Source organism: Torulaspora globosa, chromosome 1, assembly GCF_014133895.1.
Source record: "Torulaspora globosa chromosome 1, complete sequence".
Taxonomy (NCBI): domain Eukaryota; kingdom Fungi; phylum Ascomycota; class Saccharomycetes; order Saccharomycetales; family Saccharomycetaceae; genus Torulaspora; species Torulaspora globosa.
In genome coordinates this window covers 1,388,996-1,410,905 of record NC_050727.1, presented here as the reverse complement: position 1 = coordinate 1,410,905, position 21,910 = coordinate 1,388,996, and the positions used below count along the sequence as shown (strand labels likewise).

General features: G+C 44.6%; 12 protein-coding genes across 12 annotated transcripts; 6 read left to right on the top strand and 6 right to left on the bottom strand.

The window, feature by feature from the left end:
- Positions 1-445: 445 nt before the first annotated feature.
- TUM1 (thiosulfate sulfurtransferase) lies at positions 446-1,363 on the top strand (the record flags this gene model as incomplete). The annotated part of the gene is made up of 1 exon (XM_037281757.1): positions 446-1,363. One exon carries the CDS (start codon positions 446-448, stop codon positions 1,361-1,363), a length of 918 nt encoding a protein of 305 aa, XP_037137652.1.
- A 145-nt stretch (positions 1,364-1,508) lies between these two features.
- CLP1 (cleavage polyadenylation factor subunit CLP1) lies at positions 1,509-2,855 on the top strand (the record flags this gene model as incomplete). Its single annotated transcript, XM_037281756.1, has 1 exon — positions 1,509-2,855. One exon carries the CDS (start codon positions 1,509-1,511, stop codon positions 2,853-2,855), a length of 1,347 nt encoding a protein of 448 aa, XP_037137651.1.
- Positions 2,856-3,669: 814 nt separating this feature from the next.
- On the top strand, positions 3,670-5,580 carry APC5 (anaphase promoting complex subunit 5; the record flags this gene model as incomplete). Its single annotated transcript, XM_037281755.1, has 1 exon — positions 3,670-5,580. The coding sequence occupies one exon, from the start codon at positions 3,670-3,672 to the stop codon at positions 5,578-5,580; it is 1,911 nt and encodes a 636-aa protein (XP_037137650.1).
- Positions 5,581-5,626: 46 nt separating this feature from the next.
- MLH3 (mismatch repair protein MLH3) lies at positions 5,627-7,834 on the bottom strand (the record flags this gene model as incomplete). Its single annotated transcript, XM_037281754.1, has 1 exon — positions 5,627-7,834. The coding sequence occupies one exon, from the start codon at positions 7,832-7,834 to the stop codon at positions 5,627-5,629; it is 2,208 nt and encodes a 735-aa protein (XP_037137649.1).
- Positions 7,835-8,102: 268 nt separating this feature from the next.
- Positions 8,103-8,636, bottom strand: SVS1 (Svs1p; the record flags this gene model as incomplete). Its single annotated transcript, XM_037281753.1, has 1 exon — positions 8,103-8,636. The coding sequence occupies one exon, from the start codon at positions 8,634-8,636 to the stop codon at positions 8,103-8,105; it is 534 nt and encodes a 177-aa protein (XP_037137648.1).
- A 532-nt stretch (positions 8,637-9,168) lies between these two features.
- Positions 9,169-10,005, bottom strand: HG536_0A07870 (uncharacterized protein; the record flags this gene model as incomplete). The annotated part of the gene is made up of 1 exon (XM_037281752.1): positions 9,169-10,005. The coding sequence occupies one exon, from the start codon at positions 10,003-10,005 to the stop codon at positions 9,169-9,171; it is 837 nt and encodes a 278-aa protein (XP_037137647.1).
- A 162-nt stretch (positions 10,006-10,167) lies between these two features.
- Positions 10,168-11,997, bottom strand: BEM4 (Bem4p; the record flags this gene model as incomplete). The annotated part of the gene is made up of 1 exon (XM_037281751.1): positions 10,168-11,997. The coding sequence occupies one exon, from the start codon at positions 11,995-11,997 to the stop codon at positions 10,168-10,170; it is 1,830 nt and encodes a 609-aa protein (XP_037137646.1).
- A 573-nt stretch (positions 11,998-12,570) lies between these two features.
- Positions 12,571-13,527, top strand: ENV9 (Env9p; the record flags this gene model as incomplete). The annotated part of the gene is made up of 1 exon (XM_037281750.1): positions 12,571-13,527. One exon carries the CDS (start codon positions 12,571-12,573, stop codon positions 13,525-13,527), a length of 957 nt encoding a protein of 318 aa, XP_037137645.1.
- A 223-nt stretch (positions 13,528-13,750) lies between these two features.
- Positions 13,751-17,041, top strand: CDC60 (leucine--tRNA ligase CDC60; the record flags this gene model as incomplete). Its single annotated transcript, XM_037281749.1, has 1 exon — positions 13,751-17,041. The coding sequence occupies one exon, from the start codon at positions 13,751-13,753 to the stop codon at positions 17,039-17,041; it is 3,291 nt and encodes a 1,096-aa protein (XP_037137644.1).
- Positions 17,042-17,379: 338 nt separating this feature from the next.
- On the bottom strand, positions 17,380-18,105 carry PET20 (Pet20p; the record flags this gene model as incomplete). The annotated part of the gene is made up of 1 exon (XM_037281748.1): positions 17,380-18,105. The coding sequence occupies one exon, from the start codon at positions 18,103-18,105 to the stop codon at positions 17,380-17,382; it is 726 nt and encodes a 241-aa protein (XP_037137643.1).
- A 320-nt stretch (positions 18,106-18,425) lies between these two features.
- AIM44 (Aim44p) lies at positions 18,426-20,345 on the bottom strand (the record flags this gene model as incomplete). Its single annotated transcript, XM_037281747.1, has 1 exon — positions 18,426-20,345. One exon carries the CDS (start codon positions 20,343-20,345, stop codon positions 18,426-18,428), a length of 1,920 nt encoding a protein of 639 aa, XP_037137642.1.
- Positions 20,346-20,992: 647 nt separating this feature from the next.
- TGS1 (RNA methyltransferase) lies at positions 20,993-21,901 on the top strand (the record flags this gene model as incomplete). Its single annotated transcript, XM_037281746.1, has 1 exon — positions 20,993-21,901. One exon carries the CDS (start codon positions 20,993-20,995, stop codon positions 21,899-21,901), a length of 909 nt encoding a protein of 302 aa, XP_037137641.1.
- Between the last annotated feature and the right edge of the window lie 9 nt (positions 21,902-21,910).

Here is a 21,910-nt window from a genome sequence, read left to right as displayed (position 1 = left end):
ATGCTTCTTAAGCCGCAATGTCACCGGTGCTCTCAGGGACCCTGCTATGCGATTGAAGAGTCTCGGTCGAGCTAGTAGTATTCAGCAGATACCGAATTGAAGGCATTGACACTTTTCGGAAACTCTATACTGAAGAATTGTCTTCACATACAATCCGCTCAGGATTCTGCTCTTGTCTATACCCAATTCAGCTCAGCTAGACCAGCTCTCAGATTACAAGATCTTGAACGTAATAGTTGTTGAACCAGGGCCGCATTGTCAGGCATAGAGTATATAAGGTTCTAATTACACCTATTGGGGATCTCTTCTAAGCTTCTGGTAGCTAGATCTCCAGGAGTACTACTCGCTTGATAAGACAATTCACAGATAGATCGCCCGACTATCCTGCAGACAAAAACCTTGTGGCGACTTTATCGAAGCGAATAGCAAGCCAGCAGCACCGATAATGGCCCTATATAAGCTCATCTCACCAAAGGCATTCGCTGAACTGTTGCAAAAGGAGACAGCACGCAGAGTGATCCCTGTTGATTCGACCTGGTACCTTCCTGCGTGGAACAGAGATAGCAAGAAGGAGTTTCTAGAGGCAGAACGTATCCCAAACGCTGTCTATTTCGATATCGATGCAATCAAGGATACAAAGTCCCCTTATCCTCATATGGCCCCTGACCTGCCCACTTTCAACAATGCAATGAGTCAATTGGGTCTCAGAAGAGACGATATATTGGTCGTGTACGATACCATTGGCAACTTCAGTGCCCCAAGGTGCGCTTGGACTCTAACGATGTTTGGCCATGAACCTGTATACCTGTTGAACAACTATCCAATTTACAAGCAAGCAGGATATCCACTCGAAACCACTCGAAAGGAATCGTTTACCCCCTACAGCCAGACCGAGTACAACTCAGCCACCAACCTCTGCCCTGAGAATACAGTGGGATATGACGAGATACTGGAGCTTGTCAAGAGAAATGAACTATCGAAGAAGTACAACGTATTTGACGCCAGATCTCTGGCACGCTTCGAGGGTCGTGCTCCGGAGCCCAGGCCAGGCTTGCCCTCTGGCCACATTCCAGGTACCCAGCCTCTTCCATACACCGAAGTTCTGGACCCTGAAACCAAGGCATATCCTTCGGACCCTGCTGACATGGAAGCAAAGCTTCATGCAGCATTCAAAAGGTTGAATGACACCTTCGACTCTACGAAGCCTACAATTGCCATGTGCGGAACCGGCGTGTCCGGATGCATTATCAAGAAAGCGCTTGAACTCGCTGGTGTCAAGAACGTTAAGCTTTATGACGGGTCCTGGACCGAATGGGCTCTAAGATCCACCGATCCGCAGTGGTTAGCGAAAGGCAGAGATTAGAAGTCGACCATTCCGAAAGCTGGCTCTGGTCTTATAGACTTCTGATATACCGTTAAATATGATAGCTTATAAGCTAATGGATGAAGACCCTAGATGGTCTACTTAGATCTACAATGAGCCAAGAGCAGCTAGCCGTCCATTGGCGATGGAGAGTTTACCTGGGATCAATGATCTGAATCAGCCTTCGGCTGGCGCTGGAGGAGATGATGAGTTCCATAGGCTGTCAATTAAGCAAGGTTCTGAATGGAATATAGAGGTTTCGCCGGAGACGAAGTTAACTATTAAAGTGATTTCCGGAATAGCTGAGATTTTTGGTACTGAATTGGCCATTGGCAAGGAATACAACTTCCGAAACTACAAATTTGGTGTTTATGCGGTAGAAGACGTCGAGTTGGAATGGAGATGTCCAGAATTAACCGGCGAAACATTATCAATATCGCCCAACTCTACAGCGAAATCTGTCTATAATCTGCATTTTGCATTGGAGAAGATGAGAAGCTCAAGCTTTGATGGACCTAGGGTTATGATAGTTGGAGAAACAAGTTCGGGCAGAACAGCTCTTTCTAGGACGCTCTGTTCTTATGGAATAAAGTTCAAGTCGTACCAGCCAATGTACGTGAATCTTGACCCACAGCAGGCTATCTTCTCTCCTCCTGGTTGTCTGACTGCTACCCCCATATCGGATATTCTAGACGTCCAATGCAGCACTTGGGGTCAGAGTATGACTAGTGGTGCAACCCCATTGCACAGTAAACAGCCTGTGGTGAAAAATTTCGGATTGGAAAGGTTATCAGAAAACAAGCGACTGTATCTCGACGTGGTCGAGCAGTTGGCCACCAGCGTTAATGGGAGATTGATGAATGACTCTCTCGTGCGGAGGTCCGGATTAGTGATAGATATACCGGCAATATCGGACCTAGATGAGGATTATAATGATCTCGAGTATTTCACAAAACAGTTCAAGGTCAACGTTGTAGTGCTTGTCGGAATATCTGACAGCCAAAAGGTAGACGCAATTGCCAAGAAACTTGGATCCTTAGTCGGCAGTCGTATGGTGAATCTTCCAAGGATATCTGGCTCTGTTAAACCTGAAGACGCTTTCAAGAGATCACTGCAACGAGGTGCCATACGAGAGTATTTCTATGGAACGCCAGATACGGTATTGAGTCCTTACGCCGTTGGTGTGGGATTTGAAGATGTTACCGTCTATAGACCAAAAAACGTCTTTGAAGACACTCAAGATGCCCAGGAGGCTGCAACTCATCTTTTGCCTGTAGCAGTGAACCCAAGCAATCTGCAGCACGCGCTTGTGGCCATCTCCTATGCAGATAGAAAGGCAACGCCCGAGGTGATACAGAAAGCACCTATTTTAGGCTTTGGGCTCATCACTGAAGTCAACGACAAGAGAAACAAGCTGCGAATTCTGCTGCCGGTACCTGGTGCACTTCCCAACAAATCCATGATTTTGACCTCGTATCGATACCTGGAGTAGTTTCGTCATCAAGTCGCCACTCTTATATCAAACTGCAAAGCCAGCGAAATGATCTTTCCGCATCTGTCGACGATGATTTTTTACAATCCTCTTACATGGTGCAATGTGCATAGGAGATTTTTGCGCCTATAGGTGAGTGACTGGTGGTCGGTCCATGGTCATAGAATTTATAGGATTATTAAGCTGCAAGCTTCGGATAAGACTACGTTGGAGCTTGCTGATTTTTCAGTAAGGGAACCTGTTATCGTGTCTGGCGAAGCATCAACTAGTGCCATTTCTTCAATGACTATAGGCAGGAAAATTCCTCTATTTCATCATGCTTGAACTTAAGCCAATTGATTGAATCTTTCATTCTGAAGCTTCTCGTGTAAATCATAGTCGCAGGGCGTCGTTTGCCATATATATTAGAGAATTAGTCGCCATCATCGGTACTTGACATCTTCGACAAACGCTCGCTGCTACTTGTTTGTGCTATAAAACATGGTTATCATTCCACAGCTACCGTACAATGACAATTATACAATGTCTTGCTGATTTGCAGTATATCGTGAGAGCCTTAAGCTGCCGCAAAGCATACCGATCGTTGTATTTGAACCATTTGAGTTTCTGCAGATTGGCAGAGTTGGCGACGGCTAGACAAGGTATCTTGCGAATGATTATGGTTTACGTAGTAAATCGCTACTGGCGGTGCAAAATCTTGATGTTCTGATGAGCAATCCATGTTTCTTGTGTTGCAGGACAGTTATGATTACCAACAAGTTCGCTGGCACAAAATGCAGCTATCTTGTATGAGAAGTCCGAAAGCGATGGTATTATGAATATCCAGTCTAAGTTGAAAATAACCACTTCCCTGTCGCCATATGATGTGTCGGTACTGATACTGATATACCTTTACTGCTGCAATCAGGCTCGCATACCAGCCAAGATATTCACTAGGTTAATTACACCTACAATTCCACCAGCTGAGGCTATCCCCATCCTGGAGAAAGATTTTCATGGAGCTGTACGTCAGAAACCGCTTCTTCCTGTATTAGAGTCACTGGTATCCTATCTATTTGACAGTGACGAGAGGCAACTTGCAACGGAGCTGGTTTCATTCATTGGATCCATCAAAAGCTTAGACGTTGTCACTCAATTGCTCAGGACGTTAGAACACAGCTGCCTTGGTAAGAACTACAGGTTCATCGGCAGTAAGCAGGGCGAAAGCAAGCTCAGAAGATTAACGAAGACTAGCTTCCTGGGTGCGTATGTGGTAAAGTGCGTGACAAACTATCAAGTTAGTGAGTTTGAGGAGAGGAGAGCTCTATGGCAGAGCATGGGAAGATATTTTAGTGACTTCAAGAGTACAGGTTCCTGGAGGCAGCTGGAAAAACACATAAAACAGATATCTTTTCAGTTTATGACAGGATCCGAGCGTTATGAGGAAGACGATAGTATGATCACATTTTTTGAATCTTTTTGCCAAACTTCCAAGGTCCAAGATCGTGACGTTGTAATGATCGGTTATTCGCATTTACAGTCCTTGTTGAACTGGGCGATAATTGATATGTCAGAAAACAAGTCAGAATTAGAGCCGAGTATCAATAACATATTGAGTATGCTTTCATTGAATGAAATAACTCATTTTCCTGCTATTCATGTTATTCGATATTTGGAAGCTATCAAGAATAATTTTTATCAGACCGCCTTGGACGCTTTACACAACTATTTTGACTACATGCTGACCCGCAGCGATAACAAATGTTTTCACGTCTCGCTATTATGCTTAGGGACTTTCCACTCCCAGTCCCATAATTGCGCTGCGGCTGTGAAGGCTTTCGAAGAGGCTACGAAAGTTGCCCGCGAGAATAAAGACAGCGAAACTCTGAATCTTATTATGATTTGGGTAGTCGACTTCATTGAAAAAAACCCCGAATACTCGGGCCACTTTCAGGTCACAGTCGATCAGATCGTCAGATATCTTAAGACTTGCAATGACGATGAAAGCTGTTTGGTGTTCGAACATGCATATAAATTCGAGTCTTTGCTTTTGATGATGGATAATAGCAGTTCAGTTAAAATATTAGAGGCTGCCTTTAAATATCTCGTGATCGTGCTTCAGCGAATCGAGGTAGGATCGAATTTAGACAGTGCATTCAAACATTGGGCCGGGGTATGGGAACACTTGGGTTATAATCGTATCGGTGAAGTATACAGGGCCTTCATTCGTCCTGAAAGCTCCTCAATAAACACCGAGATAAGGGATGCTTTCAAGGCTCTCGATAACAATGACCTCGATGATGTACTTCGCACGTTGTCAAAATCAAACTCTCCAAATCTGGAATATGACCAGCGCAAGCAAATAAGTTTACTGGGCATAAGGTATCTGATAGCCCTGGAGGACTATCCGGAGGCAATGAGAAAAGTTTACCAAAATATCAGTGAAGCTCGAGGCAGTATTGTCGACTCCAGGTGGATAATTTCTTTCGAGCTCGAGAAATGCCGGATAATGCTGGCACGCGGGGTTGCAGCACGTTGTTTGGGACTTTTGATGGAGTTAATTAATGCTTCATTTCTCTCCGAAAATCCTCTGCGGTTCTCAGAATGTCTAATTTTGCTTTGCGAAATTCTCCTTGACATGGACAAACGCACAGAATGCCTATATTTACTGCGTTCGAATTTGTCGGTAGCTCTGCAGTTTCCGGAGCTTGAGTACAGAGTTTCGAGCATTTTAAGTGCAATTTGAGAAGAAGCTCGCGACAAAGATATCAATAGCGCAACTTGGACGTTCGTCACTCGATATCGTAATCCAGACAGAAGCTTCTTTGGAAAGCAATTATCGACTTATCTTCGTTTTCCAAAGACCCTAGCTGAGCCAATGGTACAATAGACGGCCTGCCATGAGCGCATTGAAACGGTATCCAGCACTCGGCAAGTTTTTTGATCAGAAAAGAGCATTCAGTTCTTGAAAGCATATCGCCAAACATTATTGCTGATCTGCACGCCTTACTTTTAAAAATCTCGTGAAATACCTGAGGAATACAGCCATAATACTTTGTCCATTCATGATGGTCATTTCTATTTGCATTATCATGAATTTTGCAATTCCGAATTGGTAGTTTTTTTAAGCTTTTCATATCCTGCACCATTTGCTGCAAAACACCTTTCAGATAGTCCTTGTCGCCATTGAACTTTTGGTTCAAAATAGACGGAAGTGAGGTTATGAATATAAACGCACTTTCAGAGCTGTGATTGAAATGATAGCAGATTCCCCACGAAAAAAACTCTTCTTTGAAATATCTAAAAAGCTCAAGTTCTGTATGGGAAACTTCAATAACGCAATCGCTAATAGATTGAGTCTGGATTGTTCCGTTTAGAACTTCATTGATAAAATCTTTCAGATATGTTTCGAGTTTAATTCTTTCATCGGATGCATGCTGGTCTGCAACTACGATATTGGGATTGCAACTGCCTTTCTCAGGCCACATTTTGAGCAATATGAACTTTTTGCCTATCTGATTGATAACTTCGGCGCCTTTCAAGTTGGAGCGAGATATGCTACATTCATAATTTGCATTGAAAGAGAGGCCGGAACCACAATCATCTGGCTCAAGTAGTTTTAGCGGCGAACCCGATCGACTTACAGAAGCTAATGGAAATTGAGTAAGCTTTCTTTTAACAGCCTTGTTCAATGTCTCACTGAGGAGGTGCTTTTTACTACCTCTCACTGAGCGACTACCTCCGTCTATTCTTCCACGAATTTCGCGACTATCTACTTTGGCCACCCTGATCTGCGAGCTTAAGGCGGCCTTTATCCCTACACGGTTACCTTCCGGCAGTTTCGGAGTCTCAGAACCAGCTAGATCTTGAAGACTGGAGTGGGCAAACCCTTCATGCGATAGAAAAGAATTTATGACTTTTAGAATGAGGGGATGTAGCACATCGGCATTTGAGACCAGCAATAGTTTTTTGCTGCGATCCTGCAGTAGATCATCAACATTGTGAGGACATCTAATATCCAAGATAACCACAGCATGATTGGCGTACGACTTTCCTACACTTTTCGCATCTGTTTTGTTGAAATTGCTATTCTCAAAAACAGTCCTCTGAAATAGCTTGTCGATCATTTTTAATATTGACACATTGTGATACTCTCGGCCATTAATATAAATTAACAGGAAATCTCTTGTCCTAACCGCATTTTTTGATATAATCCCATTCAGCTTAAATTTCTTGTACATAGCTGAGACCCGTCGCAGTGATTCGAGCGGGACTATTGTGCCAAATGTATTGAGAAACACCTTAGAAAGTTTTTGATGGGGAGTTAATCGAGCTGATACGTTGTTGGATGCAAAAAGAGTATTTCTACCCTCAGAATCGCTAACGTAATCAACTTGGAGTTGAATCTCGGGATGAAGCACCAGTAGTTGGAAAAGGCGTTCTTTTATAGCCACATGAGTCTTATACGCGGGGTCGCTCTCTATGATCTTTCTCCTTACAGGGGTATTGTAAAGCAAATCTTCAACCACTATCTTAGTTCCATGCTCTTCCATACCAAAAGGTTCAAGTGTCAGGGAGGAGCATCTTGCCTTTGCCCTTTCAGTAAACAACCTCGACGAGTGCGGTAACGTCCTTATCCTTCCGGAATTACAATCTGCCACTTTCGATGCCACTGTGACATGAGAAACGCTTGCGATGCAGAATATTGCTTCACCCCGGAAGCCATAAGTCTTCAAGGTTGTCAGGTCTCGAAGGCTACTGATTTTCGAGGTAACATTATGCAGACCTAGCTTGTCCAAATCAGCCGGACATATTCCCTTTCCATTGTCACATACCATAAAACTCGCTCTAGTAACGTCAATAAGTACTTTGATCTCTGTTGCTTCCGCATCAATCGAGTTTTGGACTAGGTCTGTGACCGCGGAGGCCAGCGAAACTGTAGAAACCTGGGATCTTAATACTTTCAAAACCTTGGCATCCAGTCTGTGAATATTTGGCATCTATAGAGCATCAGCATCACTCTTTACCTGATTCTTGCAGTTTCTTGTTGACAAGTGGTGGGAGTGTATGACTTGAAATAGACGCTGCCGAAGGCCATATATTGAAGAACATACAAGGACTTGACCCAAAAGACAGAGTACCCGTTGACGGCTTCAGTATTATCTAATATTGTTACAATGCGAAGCCACGAAGGCCTTTGACCTATATAACCTTTACAGTTTACATAATCAACAGATGAGGTCAAACGAACGGGCGCGGGGAGAACACTTAGGCATTCTGAGTGCTGTTGGACCACTTGTGGTTAGAAGCACCGGCAGTGACGGTCACATATTGAGTTACTGGCTCAGGGGTGACGGTAACGGTGCCAACAGTGACATATTGGGTAATTGGCACACAGGACTCTCCTCTGTGCTTTCCTTTGTTGTTAGACTCTCCTCTGTTGTTATCCTCAGCAGTAGCACTAGAGGTGGCAGTTTCGGTTATCTCTAGAGTGGAAGTAATTGTTGAGGTGTAAGTGGAGGTGTACGACTCGCCACTTCTTTCGAAAGTGGTTGGGATGTCAGTCACGATGACCTCGACGGAGGAGGTGGTGGCTGGAGTGTACCAGTAAGTAGTGTAGTAGGTAGAAGTGAGGTAGAAAGTGGTAGTATCATCCTTATAGGTCAAAGTAGAAGTCTCGGTTTCCACCGAGTGGGTTGGAGATAAAGTGACTGTGGTGGGGACAAAGGTGTGGTTGGAGTAAGCGGCAAACACAACGGAAGCGAACAGGGCAAACACGGATGCAATGGCGTTGAATTTCATGATTCTAAACGAATGGATAGCTAATGACAGAAATTGTTCTTCGGTAAAATGACAAGGTTATAAGGAATGGACGAGACCTAGCGATAGAAGGCTCAGCAGGGTTGCGAAATTGAGAAAATCCTAAGAACGAATTCTGGTTCAAAACTTTCAAGGTAAAACTCCAAGGGATGAGGCAATCGAATTCGCTTCATCAGCCCATACTTATATATTCCGCTGAGAGAGTTTCAAACGTCGACTACCACGAATCAGCAGTGATGTGGACGGATCTAAACCTTCAAACGCGAAATTTCTATGTTTTTGCATTGTTCATCGCCTTCATTTTCGCGTCGATTTGACCGCGCGTGCAAGAACTTGAGCATCCATAAACAACCAAACTAAGCGAAAAAGAGCCACTTGAATAAGGTTTGGCCTAAGAATGTCGCACATTCTTGCCATGTCAATCCTTTCCTTATGCCGACTCTAAGGTTTCTTGAATTCTTACGGACGCAGCTCCGAGCCCGGTTCCTGCCAGCACCTGTAAAACCGGATTATTTCAGAGAATGCTTCCGTATTCGGAATTTCCATCCCATCGCTTTGGGGCCGACTGTGTGTAGTTGTGAGCTGCGGCGCTTTTTGGAAGTGTCTCTTCGCCAAGGGAGTCTGTTTCAAAATTATCAACATTGTCGAGGTTAACACAGTATGTGGGCAGCTTGATGATGTTGTCGACGCAAAAGTACTGGAAGCAATTGAGCAGTATGGGGCACACAAACATGATAAGAAACACTTGAAAATTCGGCCACTTGTCGGACCAGCCAAGGATCAGGTCTGCAAACCAATAAGCCGCATTCTCGAAGTATTTCAAGATGAGGAGAATGCAAAGTTTCATGAGCGCGAGAGCGCCAATGAACACCAGGAGTTGTTTCAGGAACGCACTAAACATCGGTCTCTTCTCCGCTGGCGCTTCGTCATCATACTTGGGAAAGTAGTTGCCGCTCTCGACGTTGGTAACATGCAAAAACCCAAGAACTGCCTCTATAAGGATCAGCGAACCCCACAGTATCGGTATACCCAATGTGGTATCGAGAAGCAGGTTCACAAAGTACCAGTCGCATTCGCTGTCGCTGCCCTCATCATCGCCTTGCAGTATCCGGACCAGGTCTGGTCCTTGCCTCTGCAGGATGCTAAGTCCCAAGTTTATGAAGTGGATCGCTAGTGCTCCGCTTATCTGCTTACCAACGTCATACATCCATACAATCATCTTCCTCCTGGGATGTTCATGGTTTCTCTTCACTAGCAGCGCCGCAACTGCTGCGACTCCCATCATTAGCTGAATGGCAATCGACACCGGACCCAGCAGCTGACAAGTATCATCGGATTTATACAGAGGCATCAGCTTTTGAGAAGCACTAGATAGACCTATACTTTGATATGTATAACGAAGCTACCTGTGTCGTGGTACGTCCTTAATAAGTTACCATAAGACACCTCGTCAACCGTGACGGCTGAAAGGCCTAAAGCTCGAGCATTAACTAGCAAGAGACCTCGGTTAGTCTCAATCACTGCTCTTGAGGAATGATGCTGCCAGTTCTTTTAGGCTGGTTTGCTTCTCTGTCAGAGTCCCCTGTTCGTTCAAGAGCTTGTAAACCATAATAGCAGCAAATTTTACATTATTGGTCACACTCTCACTGGCTCTGTCGGTAGCTTCTTGCAATGGACCAGCAGCTTGGAGTAACGATAACAGGTCATCTGTGTGATTGGTGAGCAGAGTGTGGCGCTCGCTGTCGCTCGCACCTTTTAAGCAGATTCCGCATGTCTTGGCTAGCTGGAATAAGTAGAAAACTGATACAGTTGAGTTGCCATCCTGCATGTTACTTCCCGAAGTATCCTGGAATTTGAATGCGGCCTTCCATAGTGACTCAGTGATGTGGTCCGGAGTTGGATTCCTTGCGACGAGCAGCTTATCCAAGGCGAGGCACGAGAGAACGCTGTCACGATCTGAAATCACCTGGATCAACAAAGAATTGTGTGCCAATAGTTTCTGTAAGGAGGAACCGGGTATCACCGTCAGCAGTTTCTTCAGCAGATTGTCTATAAGCGGGGATATATCTGTGAAGTAGGTGGACTGGTCGTGGCATACCTTGAGGAAGGAGCTCAACATTTGCAAACTTTGCTGTGGCAGGACCATGGCGGTGTCCAGAGTGAGCAGTTTTTTTAGAATATCGAGATATCCTTGAAACTGCACCGGATCCGTCAGATGAGCTCCCACTTTGATGATTCGCTCAAGATTGATTCTCTCTGTAATTTCCTCGACGTCCGACCTGCGTTGGATGGAGTTGGAAAGAATTATCAAAGATGCGGCCAAAGTGTAACCATTGGTGGAGTTCAATAAAATGTAATAGCACATATCTCGCTCTTTCTTGTTAGGGTTTGATGGATTGGCAGATATATAGCCGATGGCAGTGGTTATCCTCCTCATGACGATAAGCTTATTTGGAAACTCTTTGGGCGTAAAATTATCCAGTGCGTTCAGTAAATCGTTCTGAATCTCGGAAGTGAGTTGTGTCTCTGCATAAAAATCCTTCTTCTCGTCATACTTCTTAGTTATCACCTCAGCGCATTGGGCTAGATTATATGCAATCTCTGAGCTAGGATCGTCTTCTTCGTCATCGGCATTTTCCACGTTGCACTTCCCCTGGTTATCTATCGTTTTTGACACTCTCTCGATGAATTGTGCCAGAACCAACAAGTCTCTAGCTGAGAGACCATTGGAGTATATTTCAATAAAGTCACTCAGCAGCTCTGAACCCAAAACCGCCAAATCAGAATCATGCAGGTAGCTATGCTGGGTCCTGGCCAGCAAACTCAGCAAAGGCCCTCTGATATACGGGGCAAACCTCTTGGCGAAAGCATCGTTCTCAAGACACAGATTTCTGGTCAGAACAACAGTTCTTGTCTGTAAAGTCGAGATCAATTGATCATCGCCACAGTCGTCCATTTTGAGCAGTCTGCCGACCCAATAATCCATGAGCTCATTCCTGTGCTTCAAGGTTTCGTCACCCAAAAATATCAACCGGTTGTTCTCATCATTAATCAAACTATTGGCGATACATCTAATCAGTTCCGAGGCCAATTTGAGCCAAGCAGCGTCATCGCTGCGCTTATGGAACCACACGTCAAGTACATTGATCAGCACCCGGACCAACTCTTTCAGCAGTCCATTTGAGCCGACAATTGTCCTGTTTGCATCGGACCGCAGCGATACTGCCAATTGATCCAATACTGTCAAATAGCTCTCTAAGTACAGATCTTGTACGGGCAGCTCCTCTATTCTGGAAGCATTCAGCAACGGTTGCAGACCAAACAATATACTCTCGTAATCCATCAACAGCAGCTCCACCAGTCCAATATCTGCCTTTAGCTTAATGACAACGTCTGATTATCTCTTTTGACTACTGTCTTTCGCCTTAGGAAACATGGACGGGAGTCATTCCACTGGTCAAGCGCAAGACGAAAAGGCGTGAATTACTATATAGAGATGTGTTTAGGTGCCATTGCACCTTCACTGTCGCTTTTAATGCTTAGCAGCGCATTTAAGATTGATGTTCCCGAGCAAGCTGAAGAGGGAGTCGAATCTTACGCATTTTAATCGAGAAAAGGCCCATCCAGGACTACCTCCAATTAGAAGAGATTCCAGAGCCATGAGATGATTCCGGGAACTGGCTGGCCATCAAATGTTTGTAGTCTTGGCATTTACACCTAGTAGAACTGTAAGATAAAGTTGAAAAAAAGGCGGGCAATGGTAAGTTAATATGCCAACCAACCATTTACAGTTGCTCATCGAGAATCGCCAGGAAGTTGATTTTATGGGTTGAGAGGTATAGGGTGTGATACTAATCGAGAATAATCATTGTTTCATCACTCGTCCCAGCAGCTGGTGCCATTGCCTTCATTTGGTATGTTTGACCCTGACACCTTGCCATATTATAACCCTGCTGTGGAAAGGAAAGTAGCGTTGATAACGGGTGGGAACAGCGGCATTGGGTGGTATACGGTTCTACATCTGTATCTACATGGCTTTTGCGTTTATGTTTGCGGGAGGAACTCCGCTAGGGTGAACAAAGCAATGAAAGGCATCATTGCAGAGGCTAAGAGAAGAGCGGAAAATGATCCCAAGGTGTACATGGGCTCACTGCATTACTTGCATATTGATCTTGCAGATTTGCGTAGCGTGGAGAGGGCAGCCCAAACCGTACAAAGGCGGGAAGTGAAGTTGGATGTGTTGATCAACAATGCCGCAGTCATGGCTACGCCCTACCAGGTGACAAAGGATGGGTTTGAAGTTCAACTGCAAGCAAATTACGTGGCACATTTCTTGCTGTCGATGCGACTGCTCCCTCTGCTGCAGGCGTGCCACGGGAGACTGATAATGCTGTCGTCGGTAGGGCATAACTTGGAGTTCATCTACTGGGCGCTCAGTCAGGACTGGAATTACCGACCCAATTGTATCTTCACGTGGCTCCGCTACGCAATGGCGAAAACCGCTTCCATTCAGTTTGTCAAGATGATGGCCATCAAATACCCAGACCTCTTGTGTCTGTCCGTTCACCCAGGTCTTGTAATGAACACCAACCTGTTCAGTTACTGGACTCGGCTGCCGATTGTCGGCATATTTTTCTGGATGCTATTCCAGATCGTCGGCTTCTTCTTCGGGGTCTCCAGTGAAGAAGGCTGTCTTGCTACTTTGAAGTGTGCTTTATCTCCAGAACTTTCAAGAGAAGAGGATAATGGCAAGTATTTTGTTACTGGAGGCCGCGAAGCCAAACCAAGCTACATCGCCAACAACCTTGATGACGCCGCTTCCACATGGATATGGACGGTCCACCAGCTCAGGGATCGTGGCTACAACGTCTGATTATTCATCTACAAAGCTCAGTTCAACTCAAAGTCTTAGAATTTTGCAGTTACTTGCTTACCCGGCTCGTTTTGCGCTTTGTCGCTTCGTGATGACATAAAAATTTTCAATTTCGACTATATCTGCTGCAGGCATCGGATAATATTAATCATTAAAAGATTCAAAATTAGAGTTCAGCCTGGTAGAATCCGAGCCTAATTAGCGTTAAAATTTGCATTGAAGCATGTCCTCTTCGGCAGAGAAAAAGATCTTGGTGCTGGAGAATACCGGTCGTCGTGATGCGTTAATTGCAATTGAAAAAAAATACCAGAAGATTTGGGCTGAAGAGCATCTCTTCGAGCTGGATGCACCATCAATCGATGATGAGCCAATTAGCATGACCACAGAGGAATTGCATGAAAAATATCCAAAATTTATGTCTTCTATGGCTTATCCTTACATGAACGGTGTTTTGCATGCGGGACATTGTTTCACATTGTCGAAGGTTGAGTTTTCCATAGGATTCGAGAGAATGAATGGTAAGAGAGCTTTGTTTCCGTTGGGCCTTCACTGTACCGGTATGCCTATTCTTGCATGTGCTGATAAGTTGAAGAGAGAGGCGGAAATGTTCGGAACCGATTACTCTAACGCACCAGTGGATGAGGACGAGGAGCCAGAAAAGGGAGTAGAACAAGAATCCGAAGACGTGACCAAGTTTAAGGCCAAGAAATCCAAAGCTGCCGCAAAAAAAGGTCGCGGTAAGTATCAATTTGAGATCATGTTACAATTAGGCATCCCAAGAGAGGAGGTCTACAAATTTGCAGACGCCAAGTACTGGCTGACATATTTCCCACCTTTGTGCCAAAGGGATTGTAGCTCGTTTGGTGCCAGAATCGACTGGAGACGTACTTTCATCACCACTGATGCCAATCCCTACTATGATGCGTTCATTAGATGGCAAATGAACAGGATGAGAGAGGCTGGAAAGATCAAATTTGGCGAGCGTTACACTATCTTCTCCGAAAAGGACGGCCAAGCTTGCATGGACCACGATAGACAATCCGGTGAAGGTGTCACCCCACAAGAATATGTCGGCATCAAGATTGAAGCCACAGAATTCGCTCCAGAGGCTAAAAAATTAGTAGAATCTAACTCAAAGATTGATAGAGCTAAAAAGATTTACTTCGTGGCAGCGACTTTGAGACCAGAGACTATGTACGGTCAAACGTGTTGTTTCGTGTCTCCAAAGATTGACTACGGTATTTTTGATGCTGGAGATTCCTATTATATCACCACCGAGCGTGCTTTTAAGAACATGTCATATCAAAAATTGACTCCCAAGAGAGGTTCCTATAAGCCTGTCATGACCATAAATGGTAAGGCTTTGATTGGTACAAAGATCCATGCTCCATTGACTCCATACAAAGAATTGAGAATTTTACCAATGGAAACCGTTATCGCAAGTAAGGGTACAGGTGTCGTTACTTGTGTTCCTTCAAATTCCCCTGATGATTTTATGACCACCAAAGACTTAAGAAACAAGCCTGAGTATTATGGTATCCAACCAGAATGGGTACAGTACGACCCTGTTCCTATTATTCATACTGCCAAGTATGGAGATTTAATCGCTCAAGCTATCTGTGAGGAGAAGAAAATCCAATCTCCAAAGGACGTCAATCCGCTTGCCGAGGCTAAGAAGCTCGCTTACAAGGAAGACTTCTACTCCGGTACTATGATCTACGGTAAGTACAAGGGTGAAAAGGTTGAAGTCGCTAAGAACAAAGTTAAAGGTGATTTGATTGCCTCAGGCGAGGCATTCGTGTATAATGAACCTGAGTCTGTTGTCATCTCACGTTCGGGGGACGAATGTATCGTTTCCTTGGAAGACCAATGGTATGTCGATTATGGTGAAGAAGCCTGGAAAGCACAGGCTCTAGAGTGCTTAGAGGGTATGAAGCTTTTTGCTCCTGAGGTCAAAAATGCGTTTGAAGGTGTCCTAGATTGGCTGAAGAACTGGGCCGTTTGTCGTACCTATGGTCTGGGTACTAAATTGCCATGGGATCCTAAGTATCTGGTGGAGTCACTTTCTGACTCCACTATCTATCAGGTCTTCTATACCATTGCTCATCTGCTCTTTAAAGATTTCTATGGTAATGAGGTTGGTCCACTAGGTATCACGGCTGAGCAGATGACCGACGAAGTGTTTGATTACATTTTCCAACACAAGGATGATATTACATCTTCAGAAATTCCTTTGGAATCATTGCAAAAACTAAGGAGAGAATTCGAGTACTTCTACCCATTAGACGTCTCCATTTCCGGTAAGGACTTGATTCCAAACCATCTAACCTTTTTCATATATTCTCACGTTGCTTTATTCCCCAAGAAGTTCTGGCCAAAGGGTATCAGAGCAAATGGTCACTTAATGTTGAACAACGCGAAAATGTCTAAATCTACTGGTAACTTTATGACTTTGGAAGAGATGGTTGAGAAGTACGGTGCTGATGCGTCACGTGTTGCCTTGGCTGATGCCGGTGATACAATGGAGGATGCTAACCTCGACGAGTCTAACGCCAATGCTGCCATCCTAAGACTCTTCAACTTGAAGGAATGGGCTGAGGAGATTGTCAAGGATGCGGACTCGCTAAGATCTGGCGAAATCACTGACTTCTTCGATTTGGCTTTTGAAAACGAAATGAATGCTTTAGTTGAAGAGACGTACAAGCAGTACGACCTGACCAACTACAAGAATGCCTTGAAGTTCGGCTTGTTTGATTTCCAAGCTGCAAGAGACTACTACCGTGAAGCATGTGGTGTGATGCACAAAGATCTGGTTCTGCGTTATATTCGTGAACAGGCTCTTTTGTTAGCCCCCATTGCTCCACACTTTGCTGAGTATATATACCGCGAGGTGCTAGGCAACGCGGGCTCTGCTCAGACTGCCAAGTTTCCTCGAGCCACGAAGCCAGTGAATAAAGCCATTCTCGAGGCTTTGGAATATGTGAGGTCTGTGCAAAGAAGTATCAGAGAGGCTGAAGGTCGTGCTTTGAAGAAGAAAAAAGGTGGTAAGCCTGCTGAGATTGATGCCTCCCAACCTGTTAGATTGACTTTGCTCATTTCAAAATCGTTCCCAGAATGGCAATCCCGCTGCGTTGAGATTGTCAGTCAACTTTTCGCTCAGCAATCCCTGGATGACAACAAAAAGGTTAGGGAATTGGTTGAACCGAAGGAAATGAAGCGTGCTATGCCTTTCATTTCGCTTTTGAAACAACGTTTAGCAAATGAACCCGCTGAGGTTGTCTTCCAAAGAGAACTTCTATTCAATGAAATTGAAACCGTCAAGAGAACTAAGGTCATTTTGCAGAAAGCGGCCCAAGGTATCAAGGTTACCGAACTGGTTGCCATTGCGTTTCCACATGGTGCGAAGACTGGTACGGACATTTTCACTGGCCAGGAAGTGGAAGTTCCAAACCAACCCAAGATTGTTGAAAACTCCGTTCCTGGTAATCCAGGGATCGTCCTAACGAACATTTAAACTGCCATCAGTCTTACGTATTTAGTTAATTGATTATTATAGAGAAGAGATTATTCGGAAGCAATGGTGTTGAGATCATCTGAAATGATGAATCCTGCTGCACTAAGACCTACACTTGGCCTCTGTTGACAGCGCACGGTATGTTCAAAATGCAACGTCGTTTTATTTCCTAGTCATTACTTAATCATCCTTCTTAATTATGTATGCTGAGACATTGTGAACACTCTGATTTTCAAGTTCAACGAAAAGTAGGTATCTGGGCGACTGCTTGTACCGTGGTTATGCAAGACTTTATAAGGCAAAGGTACTAGCAATATTTTTCACTTTCCCTGATCTGGTTAGTCGTCCTGTTTCAGTTTTCTACGCAGCTGTAATAGTGATACGATTGGTCTCTTCCTACCCTTCCTCCTGTTAAGTCTTTTGTCCCTTTCTTTTAAGTAGATCTGCTCTTTTAGTTTCTTCAATGCTTGTCCATCACTGGCTTCCCCAGACTTTTCATTCTCAGGTGCGACAAAAGGTTTCAGCTTCTTTTGCAAATCTCCAGGGACATTTTCCCATTCTCTATAATACTCCAAACCAGTCGCAGATGTAACCCAGGGAGACTGACCTCCTAGCTCTTCCAATCTCATGGCAAACTCATAAAGCGTACCGCCGCTTTTGGAGCTCTCCACGCTCGCCTTGACTTCTTCAGGGTCTATGAAGAGCGGCCTATATCCTGAATACAACACTTTCATGCTCATATCGCGCGGTTTTAAGTTTGTCGTAGGTGGTACTCGTGGTAGCCATGAATAATCGTGTTTTTTCTGTTTTTGGTCGGTTTTTAATTCAGTCGCTGCTTTCTGCTGCAGCGGTCTTTCAGGCTCGTCATCAACTTTAGAGACAGTCTTGCGGTTCTTCCTTCTTGATTGCTTCATTTGGTCCTTTTGCAGCAGCGATGGGTTGTTTAGAAAACTGAACGAAGATTGAGATCTCTGTGATCCTCCAAAACTATGACTATTTCTGATACCATTGCTCCTCAGACTTGATCCTCTCCCAAGCTTCAGGAGTCCTAACCTCTTGAGCATTACCCCCAAAATTTATGATAGCCAAAGCGTTTTTGATCGACTGAACAACTGAGAGAAAATCAGGCTAATTAAGCTGAAAGCAGACCTTGGAAATAGTTCAACAACCGATGTAGATACTCCTAATCCAACCCTATCTTACCTTTCAGGTTAATATGCCAGGTTAATAAGCTTGTTATACTTTCTTAAAGCCTGTGGCGAGAAGACACCGATAAGCTCTAGTCGTATCTCATGATATTTTTGAAGTGTCAGTAAATCCTGTCACTTCAAGCCATTAAATATTATATATTAAAGTCGAAGGTCTGGTACATCGAAGCCTGCTGTCACACCTTTATGCCAATAGGTAGTGTTAACGATCTCTTCACACCTATTGCTGGTAGAGAAAGTAGACTGTCGTTGTGACTCGAGCGGTTTGCGGCTCCGAAGGGTGACTGCAATGTAAACTTCAAGCTGGTGTTGGTAGAATATTGCGATGCTGCTTCCGCATCTTGCTCCTCTTCTTCTTCCTCTTCTTCCTCTTCTTCTTTCTCTTCTTCTTCTTCGGTTTGCTCGCTTGTGACATCAGTTAAAGAGTTCCGCGACTTATGCTCTTCGAAGAGATTTGACACTGTGCTGTCGCTCTCATACTCTTTGATGAGAGATCCGATCAGGTCTGAAACAGGTAGCTCGTGTTTCTGGTATTTGGAGATCTGTATTCTTGTCATGATGCGTTGTGAGATTATGGTTCTCAAGTAGTGATTTAGTGACTGTGAGAGTAACCTATGTTCCTCGCTTTGAGAAGTATTTAGATCTTCCTGGGCATCTTCATACGAGCTTTTTTCTGAATTTAGGCTTTCTACCGGTGACATAGGACGCATTGCATCGGTACTAATCACATATTCGTCCGCATCTTCTTCCTCCTCTTTGATTGAGTAGTGATACATTGACAGTGGAATAACTTTATTTTTAACCACGATTGAGGGCTGTCTAGCCAATGAGCTTAAGGAGCGAGATCCAGCCGATCTGACAATTCCTTGTCTGTTTGAAGCTTTCTGCGCTTGTTCAATACTCTTTTTATCCGCAGCAACTGAATGCTCAATGCAATCGCCTTTACCGGAGTCTGAAGCTCTGTGAGGGTTGGTTATAACGGACGCGGCTCTCTTTATCGACGAGTTCGTTCTTCTCAATGATGTAGCGGGGTTTCGTATCACTGGGCTCTTGTCTATTTCGGCAGTCTCTGCCTCATTGAGTGAAGGAGCCTTAGCGCTGTTTGCTTGCGACATTAAGACAGGCTGTAGAGACTTACAGGACAATGATCTTTGCAAATTGCTAACATAGCGCTGCGTTCTTTTTAAGTGGGATGTCCTCAGATCTTCCTGTCTTGATCGGCTTCGTTGCGCTGCCTTCTTATCTGGCATAGAAACCCTCGATCTCCTTCTTCCGATTCCACCATTTTTCCTTGCTAATTTGCTTCTTATGCTGCAAATGACTTTGCGCAATTGTCTCTTGAGCGTAAGCCCCAGTAATATGAAGTACTGCAGGAGGCCGCCTTTGCATCGTACCGCTTTCGATCTCTTAAGCTTCGATGCGCGCGTGGACTCCCACGAGCTTCTTGTCGATGCTGTCGATTGGACTCTTGTGATAGTGGGGGTACGCCCGAGTCTAGCGGTTGGTAGCTTTCTTGCAGCAATTTTGTCAGATTCCAGCGACTTAGAGGAAGATGCGGTTGATGCGATATCATAGGAGATATTAGCTGCTGTCGGGATTGACTGAAATGCTGTTGAAAAGGAAGCAAAACCGTCTGCCTCGGGAATTGCTTCCATTGGGGAGGATGGCGGCAGTCTGGATGAAAGTTTTCGATCCTCGTCGTGGTGCTGAACACTGCCGGGTTCCAAAACTGAAGCCCTCACATAACTGACATCTAAAGCACTGAATTCGCCCGAGACAGCAGAGCCCCTCTTCTCTATCGTGCTGGATTTTGGTGAGGAAGTAGTGTTATCTGAAATGTTGGCAAACGAGTAGTATCCATTCGAAGAATGGCCCGAGTTGGTGTTCGTATTGGAAGTACTTGTATAGTCGGACAGTATTTGTGATGCAACCTCATCGAAATTCTTCCCTATATTATCGTTCAATAAATGATGGTTGCTTAAGTGATACTCGTCCAACGTCTCATCTCGCAGATTTTCTGTCGATGGAAATTTGAAAGCCATCTGTTGGCCGTTGAACGAGTTTGTCTTGGTTCTTGTCGGTGTTCTGATAATCATTTCTTTATTATTTTGAATCACTGGACTGCCAAAAGATTCAACTAGCGGTCGCAGGCTATATTTCTTTCCGAACAACGTATACTGGCTCCAATATATAAGAACGCCAAAGCGAGATGCATAATAGATAAGTCCAGCAATACAGTGATTGCCAGATCATATTTGATTGCATCGAATGGGAAACTGGGGGCTTCTCTTCGTCTAGAAATTTGAAATGACACAGTTTTCGTCTTCTAAATTCGAATGGCTGTTAAGTTGGCAATTTTCTTGAAAATGCCAGCCATCTATAATATAAAAATTGAAAGGCGACACTAAAGATGTATAGCGAAAAAAGGCCCCGAAGATTCTGCTCAGCTGCCTTACAGGCTCTTACCTGTACGGCAATTTGCTATTCGATATGCAGATCTTTCCGAAACGTCTCTTTCTTGGCATAAAAGAGCAGCATTGCGATCTTGCAATCTGACAGTCGCCAGAAATCCTGAGCTTCAACTAGAAAGTCGTAGGCAGTCTGGAGAAGCTCCCAGATTGGATTTTTGGTCGCCTTATGTAGTGTTTCTGCTAGCTGTGAAATTTCGAGTGCGCATTGCAAAGCTTACGAGTTCAAAGTTTTCAGCATAATAACCGTCAAACAGTTCCAGAAGACACTGGCAATGGCGAGAAAGTCCTTTGACAAGGCTCATTTTCTGCATATTGATCGACACAAGCATAGAAAGGAATACAAACGTCTGAAGAAGCTATTCCGAGACAATGCATATCTCGTCAATCCCAATGAAGCTGTACGGAATAAGCAACTGCTGAAATACTGGAGAACAAGGAGTTTGCTGTTTTCGAAGATAAATGATTGTCCAATTTACATGACGGACGAACTTTGGTTTAGCGTCACACCGGAGCTCATAGCGAAGTTTCTGGCAAAGTTCATCCGGGCCTGCCTTCCTGAGGCCACCAAGGTGATGGACGTATTCTGTGGTGGTGGTGGCAACACTATCCAGCTTGCGAAAACCTTTCCCACAGTCTATGGGATTGATGCTTCTCTTGAGCACCTTTATTGCACTTATAGAAATGCTAGGGCGTACGATGTGGCCGACAGGATATGGTTAAAGCATGGGTCTTGGCAACATATTGCGGCTAAGGGTAGATTTGCAAAGCTGGGGATAGATTGCGTATTTGGATCTCCTCCTTGGGGTGGTCCGGATTATCTGGCGAGCAAGAGCTACGATCTCGAGGCGGCCCTACAACCAATGGGCATTACCGAGATGCTAGCGACGTTTCTCTCAGTATCTTCTAACGTCATTCTGTTCCTGCCTCGGAACAGTAACTTAGATCAAATATCAAGGGCCACCAGAAGCCTGCTAGGTCCCTCTGGGCAATGTAGAGTGGTTTATGTCAAGACGAATGGTTATACCAAAGGTCTTCTTTGCATGTGGGGTGCGGCCTTGGTTTCACCAAAGGAAGAGCAACCAAATGTTGGGAGTGATGATGAGCGACCGCATGGACAAGCAGAAGAATCACAAGATGAGCGAGGTAAAAAGGTATTGGTAAATTATGACCTCGATGGCTGACTGTTCGGT